The 22,783-nt window shown below is 41.9% G+C and overlaps 2 protein-coding genes across 6 annotated transcripts in view; one reads left to right on the top strand and one right to left on the bottom strand.

The window, feature by feature from the left end:
- The window catches only part of LOC147010703 (uncharacterized), a 36,022-nt gene extending 22,909 nt beyond the window's left edge, over window positions 1-13,113 (top strand). For all 3 annotated transcript variants that reach the window (XM_085859911.1, XM_085859909.1, XM_085859910.1), the window contains exon 2: window positions 12,262-13,113. In XM_085859911.1, coding sequence (XP_085716037.1) covers window positions 12,270-12,935 — 666 coding nt within the window. In that variant the 5' untranslated portion in view covers window positions 12,262-12,269 and the 3' untranslated portion in view covers window positions 12,936-13,113. The remainder of the gene's footprint in view (window positions 1-12,261) is intronic.
- Window positions 13,114-16,256: 3,143 nt separating this feature from the next.
- Window positions 16,257-22,783, bottom strand: part of LOC147010702 (uncharacterized) — a 94,378-nt gene continuing 87,851 nt past the window's right edge. For all 3 annotated transcript variants that reach the window (XM_085859906.1, XM_085859908.1, XM_085859907.1), the window contains 2 exons: window positions 21,225-21,347; window positions 16,257-20,749 (listed from right to left, as the gene is read on the bottom strand). In XM_085859906.1, the coding sequence (XP_085716032.1) occupies window positions 20,616-20,749; window positions 21,225-21,347 (257 nt within the window). In that variant the 3' untranslated portion in view covers window positions 16,257-20,615. The remainder of the gene's footprint in view (window positions 20,750-21,224; window positions 21,348-22,783) is intronic.

The following is a 22,783-nucleotide window of genomic DNA, read 5'->3' as shown; positions in this document are numbered from 1 at the left end:
GTTGTTGTTGTTGTTGGTGATGTAAAAATCCTATCGATAAAATAATCCACAGCGCACGTTCACTTAATTCCCATTAGACATAGGGGACGGGACCCTAACGCGAAACACATCTATATTAATATTTCGGCATGCCCCTTTCTTTGTTCCACCATCAGATTTTTGTTGCTGCATGAAATGAAACAAGATTTGGCACAAAAACTAATGATATTATTGTCTTCCTGAAGAGGCCCCTCAAAATTCGTTTTGATGCATTTTCACAAACTCCAACGGATTCCATTCAAATTCGGTACGATTATGGCTTTTGGTCCAACTTAGGTCATTGGCTATTAATTTTTTCCATAACACTTCCGATATTCGAAAAAAATCGATAAATCGATATCCCTTATGGGATTTTTCCATTCAAATCCACTCAAGTTTAAGGCCTACGGGGGACGCAAATTTCCACTTTGCCCTGGGCGCTGTTTACCTCCGCTACGCCAAGCTGTTAGTGTTAGGGTTAGGGTTAGCTACCCCAACACTAACCCTTACCCTAACAGCTAACCCTAACCCTAACCACTAACCCTAACCGCTAACCCTAACCTAACCCTAAGCGCTAACCCCTAACCGCTAACAGCTAACAGCAATTGAGGAAATTTGCAAGAATGCCTGGGCAACACCAGGCTTTATTGCTAGCCCGAGCAATGCCGGGCATTACTACTAGTACCGATATAACTGATCTGTAGGACCTGGCTGTTGTGTGCAGTAAGCTTCCAAATTCGTAACAATATATATATATATATATATATATATATATATATATATATATATATATATATATATATATATATATATATATATATATATATATATATATATATATATATATACATATATATATATATATATATATATATATATACATATATATATATATATATATATATATATATATCTTCTTCTTCCTCTTTCGGCTTGCTCCCGTTAGGGGTCGCCACAGGACCAACTGTCTCCATTTCGCTCTATCCTCCACATCTTCCATTGACACTCCAACCACCCGCATGTCCGCCCTCACCGCATCCATGAACCTCTTCTTTGGCCTTCCTCTTCTCCTCCTGCCTGGCGGCTCCATCTTCAACATCCTTCTCCCGATATACACCGTTTCCCTCCTGTGCACATGTCCAAACCATCTCAATCTCGCCTCTCTCACTTTGTCTCCAAACCGTCCTACCTGCGCTGTCCCTCAAATACACTCATTTCTTATCCTATCCATCCTCGTCACTCTCAACGAGAATCGCAGCATCTTTAACTCTGCCACCTCCAGCTCTGCTTCCTGTCTTTTTGTTAGCGCCACCGCCTCCAAACCATACAACATAGCTGGTCTCACTACCGTCTTGTATACTTTCCCCTTCACTCTTGCAGCTACCCTTCTGTCACAAATCACTCCTGCAACTCTTCTCCACCCACTCCATCCTGCCTGCACTCTCTTTTTCACTTCTCTCCCACACTCTCCGTTACTTTGGACAGTTGATCCCAAGTATTTAAACCAATCCACCTTCCCCACCTCAACTCCTTGCAACTGCACCATACCACCACGCTCCCTCTCATTTACGCACATGTACTCCGTCTTACTCCTACTGACTAACATTCCCCTTCTCTCCAGTGCGTACCTCCACCTCTCAAGGCTCGATTCAGCCTGCTCCCTACTCTCCCTACAGATCATGATGTCATCCGCGAACATCATGGTCCATGGAGACTCCAGTCTGATCTCGTCCGTCAACCTGTCCATCACCATTGCAAACAGGAAAGGGCTCAGAGTCGATCCTTGGTACAATCCCACTTTAACCTTAAACCGGTCCGTCATTCCTACCGCACACCTCACCGCTGTCACACTGTCCTCATACATATCCTGCACGATCCTCAAATACTTCTCCAACACTCCCGACTTCCTCATACAATACCACAACTCCTCTCTTGGCACCCTATCATAAGCTTTCTCTAAATCCACAAACACACAATGTAACTCTTTCTGGCCTTCCCTATACTTCTCCATCAACATTCTCAAAGCAAACATCACATCAGTGGTGCTCTTTCCTGGCATAAACCCATATTGCTGCTCACAGATCATCACCTCTCCTCTCAACCGAGCTTCCACTACTCTTTCCCACAACTTCATGGTGTGGCTTAACAACTTTATCCCTCTGTAATTTCCACAGCTCTGCACATCACCCTTATTCTTGAAAATCGGAACCAGTACACTTAATCTCCACTCCTCCGGCATCCTCTCACTTTCCAAGACTTTATTAAACAATCTGGTTAACAACCCCACTGCCATCTCTCCTAAGCACTTCCATGCCTCCACTGGTATACCATCTGGGCCAACCGCCTTTCCACTTTTCATCTTCTTCATAGCAGTCCTCACTTCATCCTTACTGATCCACCCCGCTTCCAGATTCACTATCTCCACCTCTTCCAACCTTCTCTCTCTCTCATTTTCTTCATTCATCAGCTCCTCAAAGTACTCCATCCACCTTCTCAACACACTCTCCTCGCTCGTCAGCACATTCCCATTTGCGTCCTTTATCACCCTAACCTGCAGCACATCCTTCCCAGCTCGGTCCCTCTGTCTTGCCAATCGGTATAAATCCTTTTCCCCTTCTTTTGTATCCAACTTCTCATACAGCTCGTCATATGCCTTTTCCTTGGCCTTAGCCACCTCTCTTTTTGCTTTTCAACGCCACTCCTTGTACTCCTGCCGACTTTCTTCATCTCTCTGACTATCCCACTTCTTTTTCGCCAACCCCTTCTTCCTTATACTTTCCTGTACTTCCTCATTCCACCACCAAGTCTCCTTATCTTCCTTCCTCTGTACAGATGTCACACCAAGTACCTTCCTAGCTATCTCCCTCACAACTTCTGCTGTCGTTGCCCAATCATCCCACCCATCTTTACCACCATCCAACGCCTGTCTCACCTCCTCCCTAAATTTCACGCAACAGTCTTCCTCCTTCAGCTTCCACCATCTGGTCCTTGGTTCAGCCCTCACTCTCTTCCTCAACCTCACCTCTAAAGTCATCCTACAGACCACCAATCGATGCTGTCGAGCTACACTCTCCCCTGCCACAACCTTACAGTCACTAATCTCTTTCAGGTTGCATCTCCTACTTAAGATGTAATCCACCTGTGTGCACTTTCCTCCACTCTTGTATGTCACCCTGTGTTCCTCCTTCTTCTTGAAATATGTGTTTACCACTGCCATTTCCATTCTTTTATCACAGATATCTTTTATATTTTATTATCACAGATATCCATCATATCTTTTATCACATTTTTTATTATTTTATCACATTTATTACCACAGCAAACTCTACCACCATTTGCCCTTCCACATTTCTCTTGTTGAGACCGTACCTCCCCATCACCTCCTCATCCTCTTTATTCCCTTCCCCAACATGTCCATTGAAATCTGCTCCAATCACCACTCTTTCATCCTTGGATACACTCTCCACCACTTCATCTAACTCACTCCAGAAATCTTCTTTATATTCCATCTCACACCCCATATGTGGGGCATATGCACTGATGACATTCATCATCACCCCTTCAATTTCCAACTTCACACTTATCACTCGGTCAGACACCCTCCTCACCTCCAATACCCTCTTGACATGATCTTCCTTCAGGATTATCCCGACACCATTTCTCCTCCCATCCACACCATGGTAGAACAGTTTGAAACCACCTCCAATGCTCCTCGCCTTACTCCCCATCCACTTGGTCTCTTGTACACACAGTATGTCCACCTTTCTTCTCTCCATCATATCAGCCAACTCTCTCCCTTTGCCAGTCATCGTCCCAACATTCAGAGTTCCAACTCTCACCTCCACACTTCTACCCTTCCCCCTCTCCCACTGCCTCCGGACTCGCCTTCCCCGTCTCCTTCTCCTCCTTCGCCCAGCAGTAGCACAATTTCCACTGGTACCCTGCTGACCACCGGTACCGGTGGCGGTCGTTGGTAACCCGGGCCTCAACCGATCCGGTATGGAAATTCGTTTTGTTGTCCGCATAATGATTTGGCATAGGTTTTTACGCTGGATGCCCTTCCTGACGCAACCCTGGTCGCCTCTTACGACACACAGGGATATGGTACACCTATTCTAACCGGGGCATACACCGGGCCCAGTACAACTGGTGCTCATTTTGCCGACCTCGGAAGGATGGCAGGCTGAGTCAACCCCCTGGTGTTTTCGACTTGGTTTATATATATTGTTGCGGTTTTCGCGCCCGCCGGCGTGCTGACGGCCACGTAACTCGAATCGCGGCACGTCGCCCACCGGACGGACAATCCAGTCGTGACCCTCTCGGACTAACGCCAGGAACCAGTCACGGGTGGACCTTTCGGTCTCACCGCGATCGAGCCAATCAGCCCCCACGTGGGATAGGGTTGCTCGCCAAATTCGAACTACCTAAGTACCCACGCGGAGGGTAGACCGGGCGATCGCACCTCGCCGCAGGTCGACTTCGGACACGGGCCACTTAAGCGACCCGTTCCGTACTATCAGAATAACCGAGCGGTGTTATCGTCGACCTCGACGGTTCGATTAATTATCGGGCGTATTCAGCCCACTACCAACCCTTTACGTGAAGCAAGATGGGGATTCAATGGAGGAAAAGACGAAGCGAAGCGGGAGAACAGTTCAACAATAAAGCACATTTATTCTCGGCACACGGGAAGCACACAAATACAATTCCACCAAATGCACACAAAAAAAGAAAACACAATTCCATTTACACAAAAAGCAAACATAAAAGTGAAAACACAGTGCAGAGCTAATACCGACTACCGAGCACACGGCAACACTTATACAATTCTACTTCACAGACGGCGCCGACAACACATACCCAAAACCAAGGAAAAGAAATCCCCCAAGAATGGGGTAGGCCTGAGGCCGAGACCGGGTCGGGCCTACCCGTCTGGTGATGAGACGCGGAGCGGCGATGGCCCCGCAACCCGCGGGCCTCGTGGACAGTGCCTGGCAGGGGGTGGGAACGGGGCCCCCTTGGTCGCACTATCTCAGCGCGGGGGGAAACAGGAGGGGGTTGCTGATGCTCGGGGTATAGAGGATCTTTATTATATGCGACGAGCGTCTCCACCTCGGCCAGGTCGCGCTGTCGGCCTCCTTCGGGTGCAGCTTCCTGCACGACGCGAGCACCCCCTCGTCTGGTGTCGCCGCCTTTCCACAGCTCCGTCCCCTCCGTTCCGACTCCAACGCACACGACGAGCAGCTCCACCGCCCGCGAAGTCTTGACCCTCTGCTTCCGACTCTCCTCTTCTTGACTCTCCGACCGACCTCTCTGAACTCTTCTTTGGACTCCCCCGACTGACTGACGAACACCGTCCTTTTATCCCCCCGTAACTTCGCCTTTGACCCCCTCCCTTTGACCTTTCACCTCGCTCCCCATTGGCCCGAGAAAAAGTGGGCGTGAAGGCTTTTTGATCCACAAATTTGCATATATCGATCGTTCTGGAGGCGGGGCCAAATCGCCCCTCGCTCACCGATTGGACGGCAAAAAGTGGGCGTGTGTCGTTTTTGATCCGTTTTTGAAGCAGAAAATCCGTGATTTTGTACACGCTGTTCAACGTGCGCCCTACACGAGTCCAGCATCGGTGCCCATGAGTGGCGCGAGATGACGGTGATGCGATGGTGGCGAGTTGTGACGGTAAAGGTCATGGCGGTTGTGGTGAAGCGGCGTTGTGGTTGGTGGTTGTTGTTGTGGTTGTGATGGTGGCGATTGGTCCAAAATAAAGATAGTAAAAGAAAAACGGCTATCCTGAAGAGTCGCAGCTCGCATAAATGACATGTATTCCCACTAGACAACGGGTTTGGGCCTAACTACACATGCACTTACCGAGATACCTCACCTAAGGGACCTGAATGGTGGTTTGCGAATCTGGTAACCACAACAATATATATATATATATATATATATATATATATATATATATATATATATATATATATATATACATATATTAATTCAGTGTCCCAACGGGGCTTGAACTCAGGACCTCTTGGGTCCCAAGCCACTGCCCTTACCACTGTGCCAACACCAGGCTAAAAAAAAAATATATATATATATATATATATATATATATATATATATATATATATATATATATATATATATATATATATATATATATATATATATATATATATATATATATATATATATATATATATATATATATATATATATATATATATATATATATATATATATATATATATATATATATATTCTTCAAAGAATGTCAGAGTGAGACTTAAAAATCAAATGGCCACCATTTTGTGTGTTCCATATAGCTTATCAGGCTTTATAAGCCTCTGGTGTGCAGGAACTGTGGTGAATTGCCTGCATTGGTGCTCTGGTTATGTGAATGGGTTTACGTGTGGATATTTGGAGAGAATAGTGTTTCCTGAAAAAAATAAAGTAAGTGGCGTGTTTGTGGGGTCTCGGGTTTTTATTTTATGGGTGCTTTTGCATGGTTTGAGGCCTAAAGGCTGTGTCGGCCTCGGTGATGTTTCACAAATTAATGGGCCAACCCTACATTTTTCAAGCCAATGATGCATTCATTACATACCTGACACGAAAAGCTCCTAGCTTCTATAAAGAATGAATATGGATGGTTTAAAAATCGCGTTTAATGGTTGTTTTTAATGTTTAGCGTGGAAGAAAAGATGTCTGAGACTTTCGGATTCCGAGTCGATTCTCTTTATTAGATCTGCCACCATCCGACCCACTTATCCTTATTCTGGCTCACCCGGTATCGGAAATCTACCGATCAACCAGAGCTCGAGCATATTTACATATTTTAAAAAACAAGACAAGATGATACCGCTACAAATGTCTGACTTGATGCAGAGAGGTGTGAGGGGGAGAGAAGAGAGGGGGGAGCATTAATAGTCATTTTGACTGGTCTGGCACAATGCAGAGAGAAGGTGAGGAGAGGAGAGAGAGGAGGCGATGGGACATGTAAACAGCCGTTTTGAATGTATCTGGTCAAGCACGATGTGGGGGAGGTAGGAGAAGAGATATGGTGGGGGAGAGTGAGGGAGGAGCAGGGGGAAGAGTGGGAAGGGAGGAGAGAGTTGCGGGAGAGGATAGGGGATGGGAGAGAGAGTTTGGGTGGGACAGAGTCTGGGGTAGCGATGAGAGTGGGGGGAAGGAAAGAGGAAAGGGTGGGGGAGGCAGGAGAGTGGTGGTGAGGTCTTGAAGTCTCATTTTACATTACGTGGAAATACACGTTTCACATTACAAACTGTGTTTCACATGTGCATGGACATGTATGCACAAATTGTGTGAAGTAAAAATTTTGTAGATTACATCATTTCTTGGTCTGAGGAATAGCCAGTACCAATTTTGGAAGGCTCCACTTGCAGCATCTAACTAAAGATGTCCAAATGTCATACATGTCTATGCCTATGGGTTTCCCACAGGTGTACCTGCTAGTCGTCCATCCGTCTGTCTGTCTGTCTATCTATCTGTACCATTCTGTTACACCCACTGGTTGGACAGTTTGCCTCACTCCACCCACAATTTCCACTTGAAAAAAATAATATTGTCACCATGTATGGGCTCAGCCGACTACTCTGTGAAGTCAAAGACATCTTTAAATCTGCCATATTCACAATCACCATGCCTGGTTTAGAAGTTTTCCTTTCATTGTAAAACGACCAAAGCAACAGTGAAAATGATGCCAATAGACATCACGGGCCTTATGAAGGTCTCAGCAATCAGGAGAGTGGTCTGTTGCCTCATTCACCGCCCAAATAACTGGCATTCTCTCAAGCATGACGTAAACCCATCATTTTATCCTTATGGCATATCTTATGGGATTGTAAGTTGGACAGGCAACGGTGGCAGATGGGGAAGAGGTTTGAAGTCTTGAAATGGGGAGGGATTGATGCCTTAGGATTGGGAGGGGGAGGGTGAAGACATTGGGTTGGAGCGGTGTGTAGAGACAGCAAAGATAGAATAGAGTTATATTAGGAGGAGAGTTTGAGGCTTTGTGGTGTGTGTGGGTGTGTGGGGGGGTGGTGGTTTAATAGTTGTGACAGGGGAAGGGTGTTTGAAAGCTTGAAGTGGAGAGTGGATTGATGCCTTTGGGGTTGGCAGGGGGAGGGTGAGGACTTGGGGTTTTGGTGGGTGAGAGCAAAAGAGACAGAGTTAGGAAGGAAGGTTGAGGCTTGGGGAGGAGGGGTGTTGAGTTGTGCTGGGGTGGTGGGGGAGGGGGGAGAGAGAGTTGAAAGCTTGTTTGGGTTTGGAGGTGGAGGTTGAGGTTGAGGACTTGGGGTTTGTGAGGGGGTGGGGTGGGGAGAAGAGGTGAGTATTTGAAGTCACATCTTACATTGCATGGAATTTGCATGGGTCCCTGCTAGTTATTATATAAGATTCTAACTATGGATCCCTCCCATCCCGAACACATAACAATATAATCATACAGATTTGTGCAAAGGCATGTATATGGGCGACCTGACCTGCTCAATGGACACTAAAAGTACCCGATCATGGGCATGATCTGCATTCATGATGGAGTGTTTGACATGATAAAATGCAATGCATTGTTCATATAACGTAGCAAAAGAGCAGTGTCGAAACCAGAGGATTCATTTTGTGATCGTTTATCAGATTTCCTTTAACCATTCATTAGAACGTTTTTCTATGCCCTTTCCTCACTGCATAGACCACCCAGGAAGCCTTTAGATATTCACTCGTCGTCACACTTGTGATATAAATGCCAAACTGGGAGAAGAAAATAAAATATACGTTACACTCTCTACTTCCATGAAACATCGCTTTGTCTTCCTTCTCATTTTGTTTTGTGCCCAAGCACCAGGAATGTTTTATAACCATTTGCCACATGAAGCCCTGCATCATCTCTTGAGCCATGATTCTTTCCCAACGTTTACATGACTCCCCCTAGCCCTGAGTTTGCCATGGTTGCCTAGACGCATCTGTTGATGCCATCAATCTGAACACAACATCGATGTAAGGCTTTGCCTTTGCAGTCACGTGGTGGCTCCTGCTGGCCGTAAGGTGCATCATGCACGGCAGGGGCATGCCCGAACACCAGTAAAACAGAATGACTAGTGATTCCATTAGAATAACCTGCAGAGAATTACTGAAAGAAAATCGAGAGGTAGAGAGAGAAGCCAGAAAGATCCTGGACAAAATGAAAAATACCTTGACCGTTCCAGGCAAGGGTACCTATCTTCAAGGTCACCACAATTTTAATGGTGCTCTCATTGACTTTGCTAGATTGCCTATTTTTCCAAGAGCTGGTGGCTGGAAGAAGGCTAGGAAGAGCGTGAATGGTCTTGGGTCATGCCATATGAAGGCTTTCATTTTGCATTTGGAGTGGCAAGTTTGTGATCCCATAGATCTTGCAGCATCTGGACTGCTGGCCTCCGGCCAGGCCTAATTAATAAGGCGAGAGATGTGGACCTTCAGCACCAAACTGACTTCACCAGAGAGTCTACCAATGAAGGAGAATCAGAAAGCCTTGTATGCAGAAAGGAATTGGAACTCACAAAATCATGCAGCTTGCAGCTCGGAAGAGCAGCCCACCCACTAAAGCTGGAGCAGAAACCGCAGTGGAGCTTAGCCATTTGACTGGCGCTCATTCTTTTTCCTTAAAACTCGCACTATTGGGGCTTACTCGGCTTTGGCATTCACTCTCATTATATCAAAGAACTTTTGGTGTTTTCACGGGCTTTCAAAATACCCTAACCTCTCCTTTTTGGTCCACATCATACATATGCTCCACATCGAAAGACCTCACCTTTTTCCAAGTGTGTGAGACTCATTATATCTTTGAATTCATAGTTCCTACCACAGAGCCACTTCTTCAATAAGATGTTTGAAGATTCGGTCTGTGGACCATATTTGATTCTGATGATTTTGTGTATAGACGTTGTTTCCAACCATGCATGGACAGTAGACGATGAAAGGAATTTGAATCAGAAGACAACTGCTTTTGATGGGCTTATCCAGGTCATGTGTTAAAATTCAAAAGATAATCACATGTTTTCAACATTCAACTTACTTTTTCTCTGTCAGTCATCTCTTTTTTTTCACTTGTTTTTACCCTCACCAATGGAGAGGGTATTGCGTTTTCATCTGTTTGTTAGTTTGTTTGATTGGCTGTCTGTTTGTCCACACAAAACTTTCATGTTTTTCTCCGCAACTGCTTGTCGGATTGAGACAAAATTTTCGCCATAGGTGCGACTACTCATGTAGAATGTTTTAATCCTAATTATGACATCATAGGTCATGTGGTGTGGCAGTCATGTTGGGAAAACAGAAAAACTTGGACCTCTGTATCTCTGAAATCAGACCAAGGAAAAAATTTCAACTTGACACATTGTAAGTACTCCTGGGGAACGTATGATTTTTTTTTAATGACGTCACAGATGCCTTCATTATGATGTCATAATTGCATATGTAGAACGCTACATCTGATCAGTATGAAAATTTTTGATGGTCATCCAGGGATAAAATGGTCCACTTAAAAAAAAATTGATTATGTCATCGGTCATGTGATTCGGCAGCCATATTGTTTTTTTGTTTTTTTTTAACCTTCAAAAATCTTTTTCTATGAAGTGGCTGAACAGACTGAGGCAAAACTTTACACATATCACCACCTATCCATGAGGAATAAAAGTTCACACATATGATATAGACCACAATACGTCCGTATCTAACTCTCTGTTTCGTGCAACATTACTGGGGGCAACTTTATTCTTGATCAATAATTCAAAAAATATTAAAAGCATTTAGAAAATGTGTGTCCCCAATCCTCAAAATTGCTCATTAAAGCATAAAAAACGAATAATTTCGGTAAATAATGTCACATTAAATTTCGCTGACCAGTCAATTCACGTGATAAAATAGGCCAATCAGCGTTACCGTATTTGATGCTCAGTGAAATTGATGACGTAGTTTCACAGAATAACCCAATCATGGTCGCTGTGCCATTGCACTGTGAACCAAAGATGGCGGCACCCACGGAATGCAGTTCTATGGCGGATCGTACATTTTCTTCAAACTTTTGCATTCTGCATGTAGATTCTACAACAAAAAGTAACTTCATCATGTTCAATAATGAATCGTGGAAACGATTTGTCAATTTCGCTTGCAAATGGGTGAATTACGACTGCAAAGAGATTGATATAATTACCGAGATTGCAATAAAGCTTGGTATTGATTTTCACGATACTGCTACATGCATTGTGGCTCAGCCCTCGCCGTCGAGTAACAATGGCTACCACTACAATTGCTACAAGCGCTTCTGTGACATCAGTAAAATCAGAAGAAAAGAGAAGTCATTCTCAAAGAAATCTACTTCTCTAGGACAAGGCATGTGTAAAGTCATCCACCATGCATTGATAATGACTTTAAAATTAACTTATGTAACGTTAGATTGGACATGTGAATGATGCATCATTCATGATGCTGATGATTTGGTGGAAGACTAAGTTAGTGACTTTGTATCATGTTCAACTTGCTGTATTAGTACAATTTTACTGTAATTTTGGAATCATGGTTATTCAGGGAATTATAACTGTCAATGATTTGATATTAAACTTAAAGCCATTATTGGAGGGGGTGGACATAGATGACAGGAACTTTTGCAAATCTGTTAACTGGGGATCAGCGAAGCAGGTGCATACAACAGCCTTCCCTTCCATGTGCGTTTCATTCAAATTCACCTCGTATCTCTTTGTAGCCTCGATAGTGAGGCTATGTATACTTTTATGATATTGTAAGTATAAATTTCATGGAAAAAAGTGAGGAAATATTCGCTTGGTTACAAAGAAATCCTACGTAAACAAACATGGAAATACTGTTTTAACCGGCATCGCTGGTACCTCTCTCACAAATGCGCAAAAATTACTTATGTCCGCCCCTCCGATAGCATGCTGGCTTGTATTGTAAGCAAAAGAGAGAATGAAAAGATTTGTTTGGAGATATTACACAACACAAAGTCCATTTCATCTAATTTCAGCCAGTTTTCCAGAAATTTATGGAAAATGTTGAATTTTGAAATGCCTGTCTAATAAAAGGCATACTATATTCTGGCTACAAAAGAGGTGTTTTGAGATAAAATTTTACAACACAATATCTATTATCTAATATTGTAATGTTACATTTTAAATAAATAAGCAATCTAATTGCATTCTCTTTGCATCTTCTATCATTTCATCAATGCAAATACAGGAACAGACATGAACATACTGGATAACCAACCAAGTGACTTACACGGAGGACAGCCAAGCCAAAAGCGTGTGCTTCATTCAGATGGCAAGGACAGCCAACGAGGGTGGAGAAAACATCACATGTTTCCAGAGGCGTGCATAATTTGCCACTCAAACAAGTACAAATGTAATAATATAACTGGTAAAAGGTCAATTGTAAGGTTCGTCAAATGTGAGCTTATTTGTGGTGGGCAGCTCCTGGAAGCTGCAAAGCAAAAGGAAGACATTGCACTTTTACAGCAGATACAGGGTGAAGATTTGGTAGTCTGTGAGTTGAAGTACCATTGTGACTGTCACAGAGCCTACACAAGGTTCTTGAGTAAGCCGTGTAAGCCTTTGACACCCATTCAGAGTGCTTTCATTGTATTCAGTGAAGAAACGGTGAAAAAAAGATTAATTCAAGATAAAGAAATCTTGACTTTGTCAAGATTAAACTGCATATTTATCCACGCGATCAAAGAGGTTGAAAATGTAGATGCTCCTTATAGGACCTGGAATTTAATGACACGTCTGCAAAGAACATTCCCACAACTTGTGTTTGTCACGCCCACCAATAGAAGCATCAGTGACAACGTCTTCAGTGAAGGACTTTGTGCAGAAGACAGACACTACTTCTGCAGAAAGTTCAACAGATGATGCAGAACCAATTGAAAGAGGTAGCAATGGATCCCAGCCAAACAGTCTGCGAATGTTATTTAATACTGCCTTAACATTGAACTTATCAATTGACAACAAGAACCTCACAGTCCCATGATCATACATTTGGAATATCATTTGTCAATGGGTTTTCATTAAATCTAAAACATCTGTTCCAGCCAGGACTTTTCCTAATTTCTCTGCCTCTTTTTCTCTCGGTGTTGGTGTTGTGTGTGGTTTAGTTTGTGGTTTGTTTTAGTTTATGTGGGTGCTTATGGCTCAAACGAGATTAAGCGCATAAATGTTAATAACAATAATAATCATAATAATAATAATAATAATAATAATAATAATAATATATTCTTATCATTAATACTCTTGGTATTATTATTATTATTATTATTATAAATGCACGTTATAAATTTATGAAGCCCAACAGATAATAACATGTTCACTGAACAATCTGATTAAAAAGCCAGGAAGCCATCATACACTTCATGTACCATTTATTAATATGCATTTTCATCAACTGCTCATTATAAATTTCTGAGCACCCCTTGTGCGTGAGGACATGGATATTCTTAAGCAGTGACACATTTCCTACAAACCCATTAAAGTTTTAAGTTGCCCCCATCATTGTTGCACGAAAATTGAAAATTAAACGCATATATACTGCATTCCCTATGGCCTAATATCATAGGTCACATGGTTTGGCAGCCATATTGGATTTACCGTAAAACCTAGAAAAATCTTCTCCAGAACAGCTGGACAGATCGATGGGAAACTTCACACAAATGTGCCCCCAAGCCAAGGTGTACCACTTTGTAAAGGAATAATTGATGTCACATGGTTTGGCAGCCATATTGGATTAAAGAAAATATTAAATGATTCGTTCTCTGGAACCGCTTTATCATTCGACATGAAACTTCGCAATTATGATTGAGTAGTGATAGGAAATACATGCTTTGAATTTAAACTTGATCAGACACATGGTCTGAAAGCCAGAATTTTTTTTTTTGATCTGGGTTCTTTTTGGGTTTATTTGGAAAAGGCTCACTTGGCTGTGCCTGGATGGGTTTGAGGGTAGAGGCTGAAATGTGAATCCTATCCAGGTTCCTCCCGATGACTACTTCATCTTTGCTTTTTGCTTGTCCGGGTTTCTTCTGATGACTCCAATGTAGGACTGTACCTATTTGGTCTTTCATTTGATTTGAATTTATTTTAATCCCATTCTAAATTCAATTGAATAAAACTGAAAAACATCATGGGTCAGCGTTAGGTGTCCCATCAAAGCAGAACGTCTTGGTACCCGGTCATCACTGCCAGCAGTTATAAAGTGGCAGTTCTAATTATGTCTCGTATTAATTACGTAACACACCAGTACACAAAAATCACACAAAATTACACACACACACCACACAAAACAAGTTCTGGCAATGGTCTGCAATCTATGATTGCTCTTTCTAGTTTTGTTTTTGCAGTTTCGAACAGTGACAGTAAAGACCTTAAAGCAAGTACTGTCAATATCAAGAGCTTCATTGAGTTAGTGGAAAACAAGTGTCAAATTTCCAGTCACTGTGACCTTTGTTTGAATTCTGGAAACTTGATAAAGAAATGCCATTTATTTCGTTATTTATCAATTAAACGACAGTCGAATGTCTAAAGATTCAGATTGGTAGTGAAGCATATACCAGGACCTCAATTATGATACTGAGATATTTCAAAGATATGGAAATAAACAATGATTCAAAATAAATACCACATGTTAACCTCATTCCTCGACGCTTCACTGGTATGATAAAAAGCAAAGAAAATAAACAAATCTCTTTAAAACCTTCAACAAAAGATGACGTTTCTAGCAATCCTGGAATCTCTTTCATTGGTATATTCCATCATCACACAATTTAGGTTTATTGTGTGGTTCATCTTTGGTTGTGTCTTGCCTTTTAGTGGTGAAGCCTGGGTTTGAATCTAACCTCAGCTATAAACTGTTATCCTGGTGTTTTGCAGGCTGCATGAGGCATCAATGTGTGCACCATCCATCGGAAGGACATTAATGCAGAGGTGACATCGTCCCTTCTGCCAGCACTGTGGGTGTTCGTGTATGTTAAAGATCCCTCAATGAGGAAGAAAGTTTTCACCTGGACCCTGACCAAATTCAAAATTCCTGCTGTTTCGTGAAAGACTTGGCCAAAAAACCTTGCCGAAGCCACAAGGACAAATTAATTGAGCTGCTAAACTAGTTGTAGTAATCATTTTTTGGTTTGCGTTTTAAAGACGATCACTATTGGTATTTTCTGGTGAGTCCATCTTCCGATGTTTTCACTCTGTTCCAAATCTGGACACCCGTCGGAATCTCGGAAGGCCTGCCATGAATTTTATATTTGGCTGGATGTCTATGGTTGGTAGGTGGCCTTTTGATGGTGAACGTATGTGCATGTAGGCTGTGTGCGTGTGTTAAAGCAATTGTCAACATGCTGCTGTAATATCTGGGCAGCAGGCCAAACCTGAAAGGCCTCAGAAGGAAACATCCCTTCTGATGGTAGAGTAAGAGAATTTATGAGGCCTTTTAAAATTACTTTGTTTCGACACAACCTGAGACATGCCAAGCAAAGAATGGCCTCCACACCAGTAACAAAAGTACTGCGAGTTTTCGGGACAATGAGCGTATTTAATTACCCCATTGGTAATGCAAGTGAGCAATAGTTTACATAGTCCTCTGTGAAATTCCTTGCACATAGAACAACTGTGTATTGTACCTATGCAAGGAATGTCCTTCACACCAATAATAACAAAGATCAAAAGCATTTGCAAATAGTTGATCGAGGTAATCTTGCATCATATTATCAGGCCCTGACGCTCGTAGAGTTGTTGGGAATCATTTCGAAAAACACACTCGATCTCTGAAGCAAGGCTCGGCTCATTTAAAGCCGTTCAGTTGATATACACGGCCAAAACTTAGGAACCTCGGGTTTAAATTATATTTGGGGCCTTCAGCGAACCAGCCAAACTATGTCTTCCAAAACCAGGTGACAGTTTTTTGACAGGCTTTGCAAGAGCTCATAAAATCATGCCATCATCTTGCCACTGGTGGAACCAAAGGCACTTTGGTTCGACCAGGTGCAATGAAGCAGCAACAAAACACTGAAATAACGAAAGCATCGCATTATGATTGCTCGGCTTTATCGGCAAGAGAAGATTATTAATGACAATGCCCTTCATTATCTCGTGCTGGACTTATTGAAAATTTCAGTATTCGAATAGGCATCTGTGGATATTGATGATTTAACCTCCCAAACAACAAAGCCACATTCCTGCGGATATAAGAAATGATGTTTATTTTTCTTTTTACAATTGCTGAACAAACAATATTGCTGAACAAACAATATAAAAGAAATGATGATGGGAAAAATTATTTAATGGCACATTTAAAATAATTTATTCATTGAATTTTTTTTTTTAAATAATAAAATACAGGAGTGCTGAGCCATGTACTGTATTACATTCTGCCAGGCAATTAACAATCATGCTTTATATTCCATAAAGCAAAAAAGCATGTGCATACAAAGTTCAACATTAAAAAAAAAGATATTTGTTTAAAATACGAGGCAAACGTTAAGTTGTAAGTTTATGCAAGCTTTCCACTGCATGGTTCGCACTGCTAAAATAATGAAATGCCCCAAGCCCAGCAACACAAAACTGCCATACTGGTGGTGTTAGCACCGAGGTCCACAAATACAACATCCCCAGCTTAATGAGGCGGTGACCTTTGGTCAGCTCTACTGACGCTTTCAAACCACCCTCACCCACCTTGCTATTGAAAGACCTTTTGGCCACAGTACCAGCTGGACTCTCCCTCTACCTTTGAACCCCGATCCGACTGTCCCGTAATTCGTTGTTCAACTCCTGCTACTGAGCCTCTTTGGTGTGCATTTTGTGCATCGCAAAAAACTCGTTGGTCCCGAAGAGCTTGACCACTGTTGAAGCTTACATACTTTGTGCTGGTTTCAATTTTTGGCAAAGGTCTCTGTTTGTACGCTGAAGGGCCTAATCATTTCCCAAGTGCTTGTTTCAAAAGTTTCCTAATGAAGCGTTAATTTTGTAACTCAACCTTCCAACAACCCCTTAGGCATACTGAAACCCCATTCTCCATTGGCATACTGGAACCCTGCCCAGTCACCAGTCAAACTCTGCACTCCATTGTCAAACCCAATATCAGAGCTATAATGTCCTCCGGGCCGAGTCTTGACAGATGAATTGAAGGAGTTTGTGGAGCTTGCTCTTCGGGCTACTTGTTCCACAGACCACCCAGAAATTGAGAAAGATTTCAAAAATAAAATAAAGCAATAGTAGACAAACAATTACACACTGATTGCCAAACAGCTACACCAAACGAAAAAGGAAAATAAGACATGTCCTTAGCAGGGCTTCAGCTAGGCTTTGCTGTGATACAATATAATACACTGAGTTTTCGTTACTAACTCTCTGGGGTTGAATGGCATTGTGATAGCTGACATGCTTATCTGCAATTATGAGCACCTTATCTGCATTGTGTATGGGAGCTTTCAAAGCTTTTATTTATTGGGATATATAAATCAAAAAGCCTATGGAAGTCTTATCTCTGCTTTTGCACTACTTTCCTTCTGTTATTCCTTTGTAAATGTTTTTGAATGACCACTAAACTCCTTCACTTTGTCTGCCTCTTGGTTATTAATTTGAGTCGTTTCTTCTTGTCTGTGCTTCCATGAGTCTGAATACATACGTTCTACACAAAAATTGACCATTTCCAGCAATAGGTGCACGGATTGTAAAAAAAAAATTGAAAGGATCTTGCAATGGGCAATAAAAAGCAAAGGCACCATTATGGCTCCACTTGTCGAGGCTTTGTCTTCAGTTGAGGACAAAGAAAATAAGTGACTCATGCTCGACAGAATGAAAGCTACAAAGTAAGGTAAGGAATCCCCAAAGTTCTTGTTACACTGTAAATGATTTTACACAATTTTGTTTTTTACATTTGTGGAGTCGATAATTCAAATTCCTGCCCTGACTGGCGACCCATCCAGGTTTGTAATCCTAGCCACAGAAACTGCTTCAGCAGCAATGATGCTCTGTATAGAGCATAGTTCATGATCTGAGTGTCAATACACTCTCCCCCAATGGTGTCACAAGTCAGGGGTAAGGGACCATCGATCTATTACTTGTAAATATCCCCCCAAAAATGATCATTGAACAACCCCAGTGTAAAATAGATATATGTGATCACAAAGCAATCACCAAGGGTAAGCATCCCCCAGCTTACCTTTGGTGATCGCCCGTGACTTACCCTTGACCCACTATCCAATGAGGGCATATTTTATTCAGACCACCATCTGATCTTGACCTTTAACATTTAGAGATAGAGTGTAAATTAAGAAAATGTATCCCCATCTGCAATCTATCCATAAAACTCAACTACATGAAAATCAGAAGAAAATTATTCAAATTATGATCAAAAATGTGTTTTTTGTTAATTAGTTCACAATATGAAAAAGTAGGTCAAGGACACTAATCCAATATCAGGTGCATAACTTCAATGCAGGTCCACTATTATCATGCAAGGTATTTATCGTCCAAAAAGTAAAGTTTTCTTTTTTTTTCCGGCTGCAACAACACCGTGGATGACATTTTGGAAGGCCAAATGGTCTTTGAGACTCTGCATAGGCAAAAAAAAAAAAGTGTTCTTTTTTTTCAAACTGCCACTTGACCTTGACATTTAACCTCAGAATAGTATGATGGAAATTAAGTGTAAGTGTGCATTGCTCTATGCTATCTCGAGAGGGCAATTTTTAACGATTGTATAAACCTTAATCAAGTTTTGGTGAAAAATGTTAAAATGCCCATAATGGGTCATGACCTTAAAAATAGGTTAAGGTCAAAAAATTGTTAACCCCGCCTACTTTGTATTCCCATTAATGATGCAAAATTTCATTCCAAAAGTCCCAGCTGGCTCCGAGATACAGCTTGGAAATTGGGAGTGCAGGAAGAAAGAAAAAAAAATGTAAATGATGGTTTCGTACTCCTTGGGGTCGAAGAAACTTTGTGGTACAATTAAAAATGGGGGAATGAATTGTAGAAACAAACTCTACAACAGCAATAAGCCTTCCCCTATCCAATAGGGGGAGGCTTAATAAATAGATGGCCCCTAATAAAACACAAACTCGATGAACTCTTCTACATTGGTTTTTATTATTCTTAAATTGTGGCAGACTGATGTGCATTGTCCACTGCAGACTGCTCTGTCTTTCAGGGAAACCCAATAAATCATATTGTCTGCACGTGGACACTTCTACAACTTTGTGGTCAACTGCTCTGCCTCGTGTTCGCAGATGAACAGATTCAGATGACAGATTCATACCGGCGTTCATGGAAAGCCTCCCCATTCACTTTCCATGTCAATTTCAATTTTTAATATCTGTGCCATATATTTGGACTCAAAGAAACACAGCCATACATTTACGCACCACCTCCTGTGAACCATCGTAATTGACCACTCGTCTATCTATGTATCTTCGGCGTGACCTGCGCCATTTATACTTGTACTTGAGGTCATTGCGGGTAAAGCCAAGCATCCTGAATTGGTTAAAAGAAACGGGTGTCCAAGTGTCAAAAATGTTGTTAATTTGAGTTTGCGGTGGCATCAAATTATGATGTCATAACTGGAGTGCGAAGGGGTGGAGGAGAATAAATGTGGATTACAACCTCCAATGAAGCAAAAGCAGAGGTCAGCCAAACATCATACAATGCAGGAACAATACATCATGTAATCTCGCAAGAAAATTTCCAAAGGATATTGAAAAGGTGGGAAGGATATGATTACTTATATAATATTTTACAGGATATTTTAACATCTCTTTATTAATATACTTCATGTTTTGGTTAATCCCCAGCCCAGGCAAGACGGTGTTAAGACATTCTGAAATACAACATCGATCGATGAAAAGATTGCCTCGGTGAAGCACCCGTGTGAAACTGCTCAATTGGCGAACAACCATGTGAGAACTGAAACCCGCAGTCCATCACAGCACGCAGGAAGTGCATATTGAGCAATCACAATTAAAAAACAGAAAGAAATATACTCGGGAAGCCAACTGCTTTTTAGCACTTCCAGGTAAAATGTAATTGAGATGTAACGATTTTGGGTCTCAATCATCATTGGTGGTGTGTGGATTAGAAAAAGAAAGTTAAAAGCAGGAGTTTTGCAATCAGGATCAAGCCAAAAAGACAAGACCATAATTACAATAGCAGATAGAGTTGAAGGCTTGGGCCTGATATGCTGAGGAAAGCAGGTTTTGGGAAGAGGTGAGGGAAATTTGTAAAGCAAAGCTTAACTTTGGTGAAGAAGTTTGAAACTTAAGTGGAAAAAGACGCACATGGTATAAAGTGGAAGACCCAGGTTCAGGCACCAAATCCTACAATGGAAAAAATATCTGCAGTTCCAATAAGACTGTGTTGTTCCCACCAACTCCTTCCCCAACAATCCTCTAAACCCACCCTGATATCTTGCTCCTTGGTACAGTGCTGGTCAGTCCTCTTTTGCCTGTGGCTGGAGCTTTGCCACATCAAAACCCCCACCAGGAGTGATTGTGCACTGTCTGATCTTTCCTCCTGATGTCACATCAGTCTCTGAGGAGGCCATTGTTACTACCAGTTGCCGGGGATAGGCGCACCACACTCGTACCATGCTACGTAATAGTTTCCGCTGCTCCTGTAGCTGTACCGGCCACCACCAATCACTCCATGTTTCAAGGGCTGTTGCCGGTAACGTCGATAATAACCTGCACGCGACACAATAATAACCACTTTCATTATTGTATTTGTTGCAATTTAAACGAAACACGATAACATTACATGACAATTGTAATCACATGATTTAATGAAAAGAAACATTTTCATTGTTATGTTCTATTTCTCTGTCTCCATGGTGAGTGAAGTAAACGTTTTGCAAACCTCCCTGACCCTTAAACACTCCACCAGTGAGCGTTGGTTTGTCATTCTTTCTCTACCTCACTCTTTTCCTCCATCCTGCCCCCTCCCATCCCATGCCCAACAATCTGAGTTCTATCCCATAAAAGTTTATATAAGGACACTTGATCACAACAAAAAAAACATTTCTTCCTGGCATCATATCTCGCAGAGTTCCTTTGAGAACACCAGCTCATCACTTTGAATCCCGCGTTGTATTTAAGGTTCAGTCACTTTGAATTCCTTGTTACATTAAGAAATACAACAGAACTAGTACAGGCTACAAACCCTTTTTTAGAGGAAGGTTGTTTTCGTTGATACGTGGCCCGGTCCGGCCATCCAGGAAAGAGTCAACAAACTCACAATGATCTTCACCATAGCCGTACCCATCGCCAATGTTTTCAAACGTACCTTAGCAGTATGGGAAGGATGGGGATGGAAAATGAGTTTTTGGTATTAGCTGAAGATACACAAAAAGTGCTCAATAGTCAAAAAAAAAATCATTGAAAAATCCATACACTGTTTACTATAAAGCAAAATGTCATAAAATAGAAAATGGCGTTACTCTATTTTGACATGTTTTACAACAACCAGATACGCTCTGTAACATGATTACGCCAAAGGAAATAAGTTTTGTGAACAAATGCTGTCAAATCAACATATAAACGAGGCTCAGTGGCATTCTGGTTACATCATCTATTCTGAGTCTGGGAGGAATGGTTAGATTCCAACTCTGGCCGAGTTATACCAAAGACTTTAAAAATGGTACATGCTGCTTCCTCGCTCAGTGTTCAGCATTTAATGAATAGAGTACTGGTTGGCATCAAATGGTAAGAGTGGGGACAGATTCCTCCTTAAAATTTCCCACTGACTGCTGAGAGAAAAGCAACACCATTATATGGCACCACCAGCACCCAGAGTGCACTGACACTAAAATTGAATCGGCAATTCTCTCCATTTATTTATTTATGCATGTACGTATGTCTGAAACTTATAGAATTGAAAATGGCTTGGCTGATCTCCAGCAAACTTTGCATATGTGCTCAGGTTACCCAGGGTCAGAGCATGGGCATAAAATTAACCCCCTCACCCTCATCCTCTGAGAGAGTGGGGAGCCGACTTGTGATTTTCACCTTTGCGCTTTGTTTATAAAATGCATATCTAGGAAAATTAAAACAAAAAACAACCAAAATGAAAAGACGAATTGAGGGAAACATTGCAGAGTGCATGGAACAACCTCCCAATGGAATATCCCCTGAAATTGCAGGAAAGCATTCCAAAACTGATATCTGCTGTTTTACATGATAAGATGGTCACACCAAATATTGAAATTTCATGCATTCATACCATAAAATACAATCCATTTTTGTTTCTTTCATAAAACATTATCATTATAATCCCTTAATATATCAAAACATGGCAATGTGACAATACAAATGTTTATTTCCACGGTGGCCAAAGAGTTCTGCACAGTTCTCATCACACATCTTCATTCGTACCTCCAGTTGTACAATTTTTCATTCTTCCCTCCAGGCCATCAAGAAAGCTGTTCACCACCATCACACATCACCCCCATCCAAAACCATGATATTTTATATGCCCGATAAACCACCTCCCCCTCTCCTCCAAATTTCCAGTTTTTTCTGAGAGTTTCCTTCTGAATCTTATGCAACTTATCCATCCCCTGCATTCTCCCCGACCCCTCATCCTTACCTGCATCCCTTGACGGTGTGTTTGTGCGTTTATGCGTTATTATTTTACAGCCGAACCGTAGTGCCTGAAGGCCCCAAATTTTAGGTGTAGGCACTTTAGAATCTGGGCAATGATTTCAGCTCAAACTCGTTGGC

Source organism: Eptatretus burgeri, chromosome 16 (genome assembly GCF_056783735.1).
Source record: "Eptatretus burgeri isolate ZD-2024b chromosome 16, Ebu_testis_v1, whole genome shotgun sequence".
In the NCBI taxonomy this organism is placed as follows: domain Eukaryota; kingdom Metazoa; phylum Chordata; class Myxini; order Myxiniformes; family Myxinidae; genus Eptatretus; species Eptatretus burgeri.
Note: the sequence above shows the minus strand (reverse complement) of the source record. Positions and strands in the feature narration are given on the sequence as shown.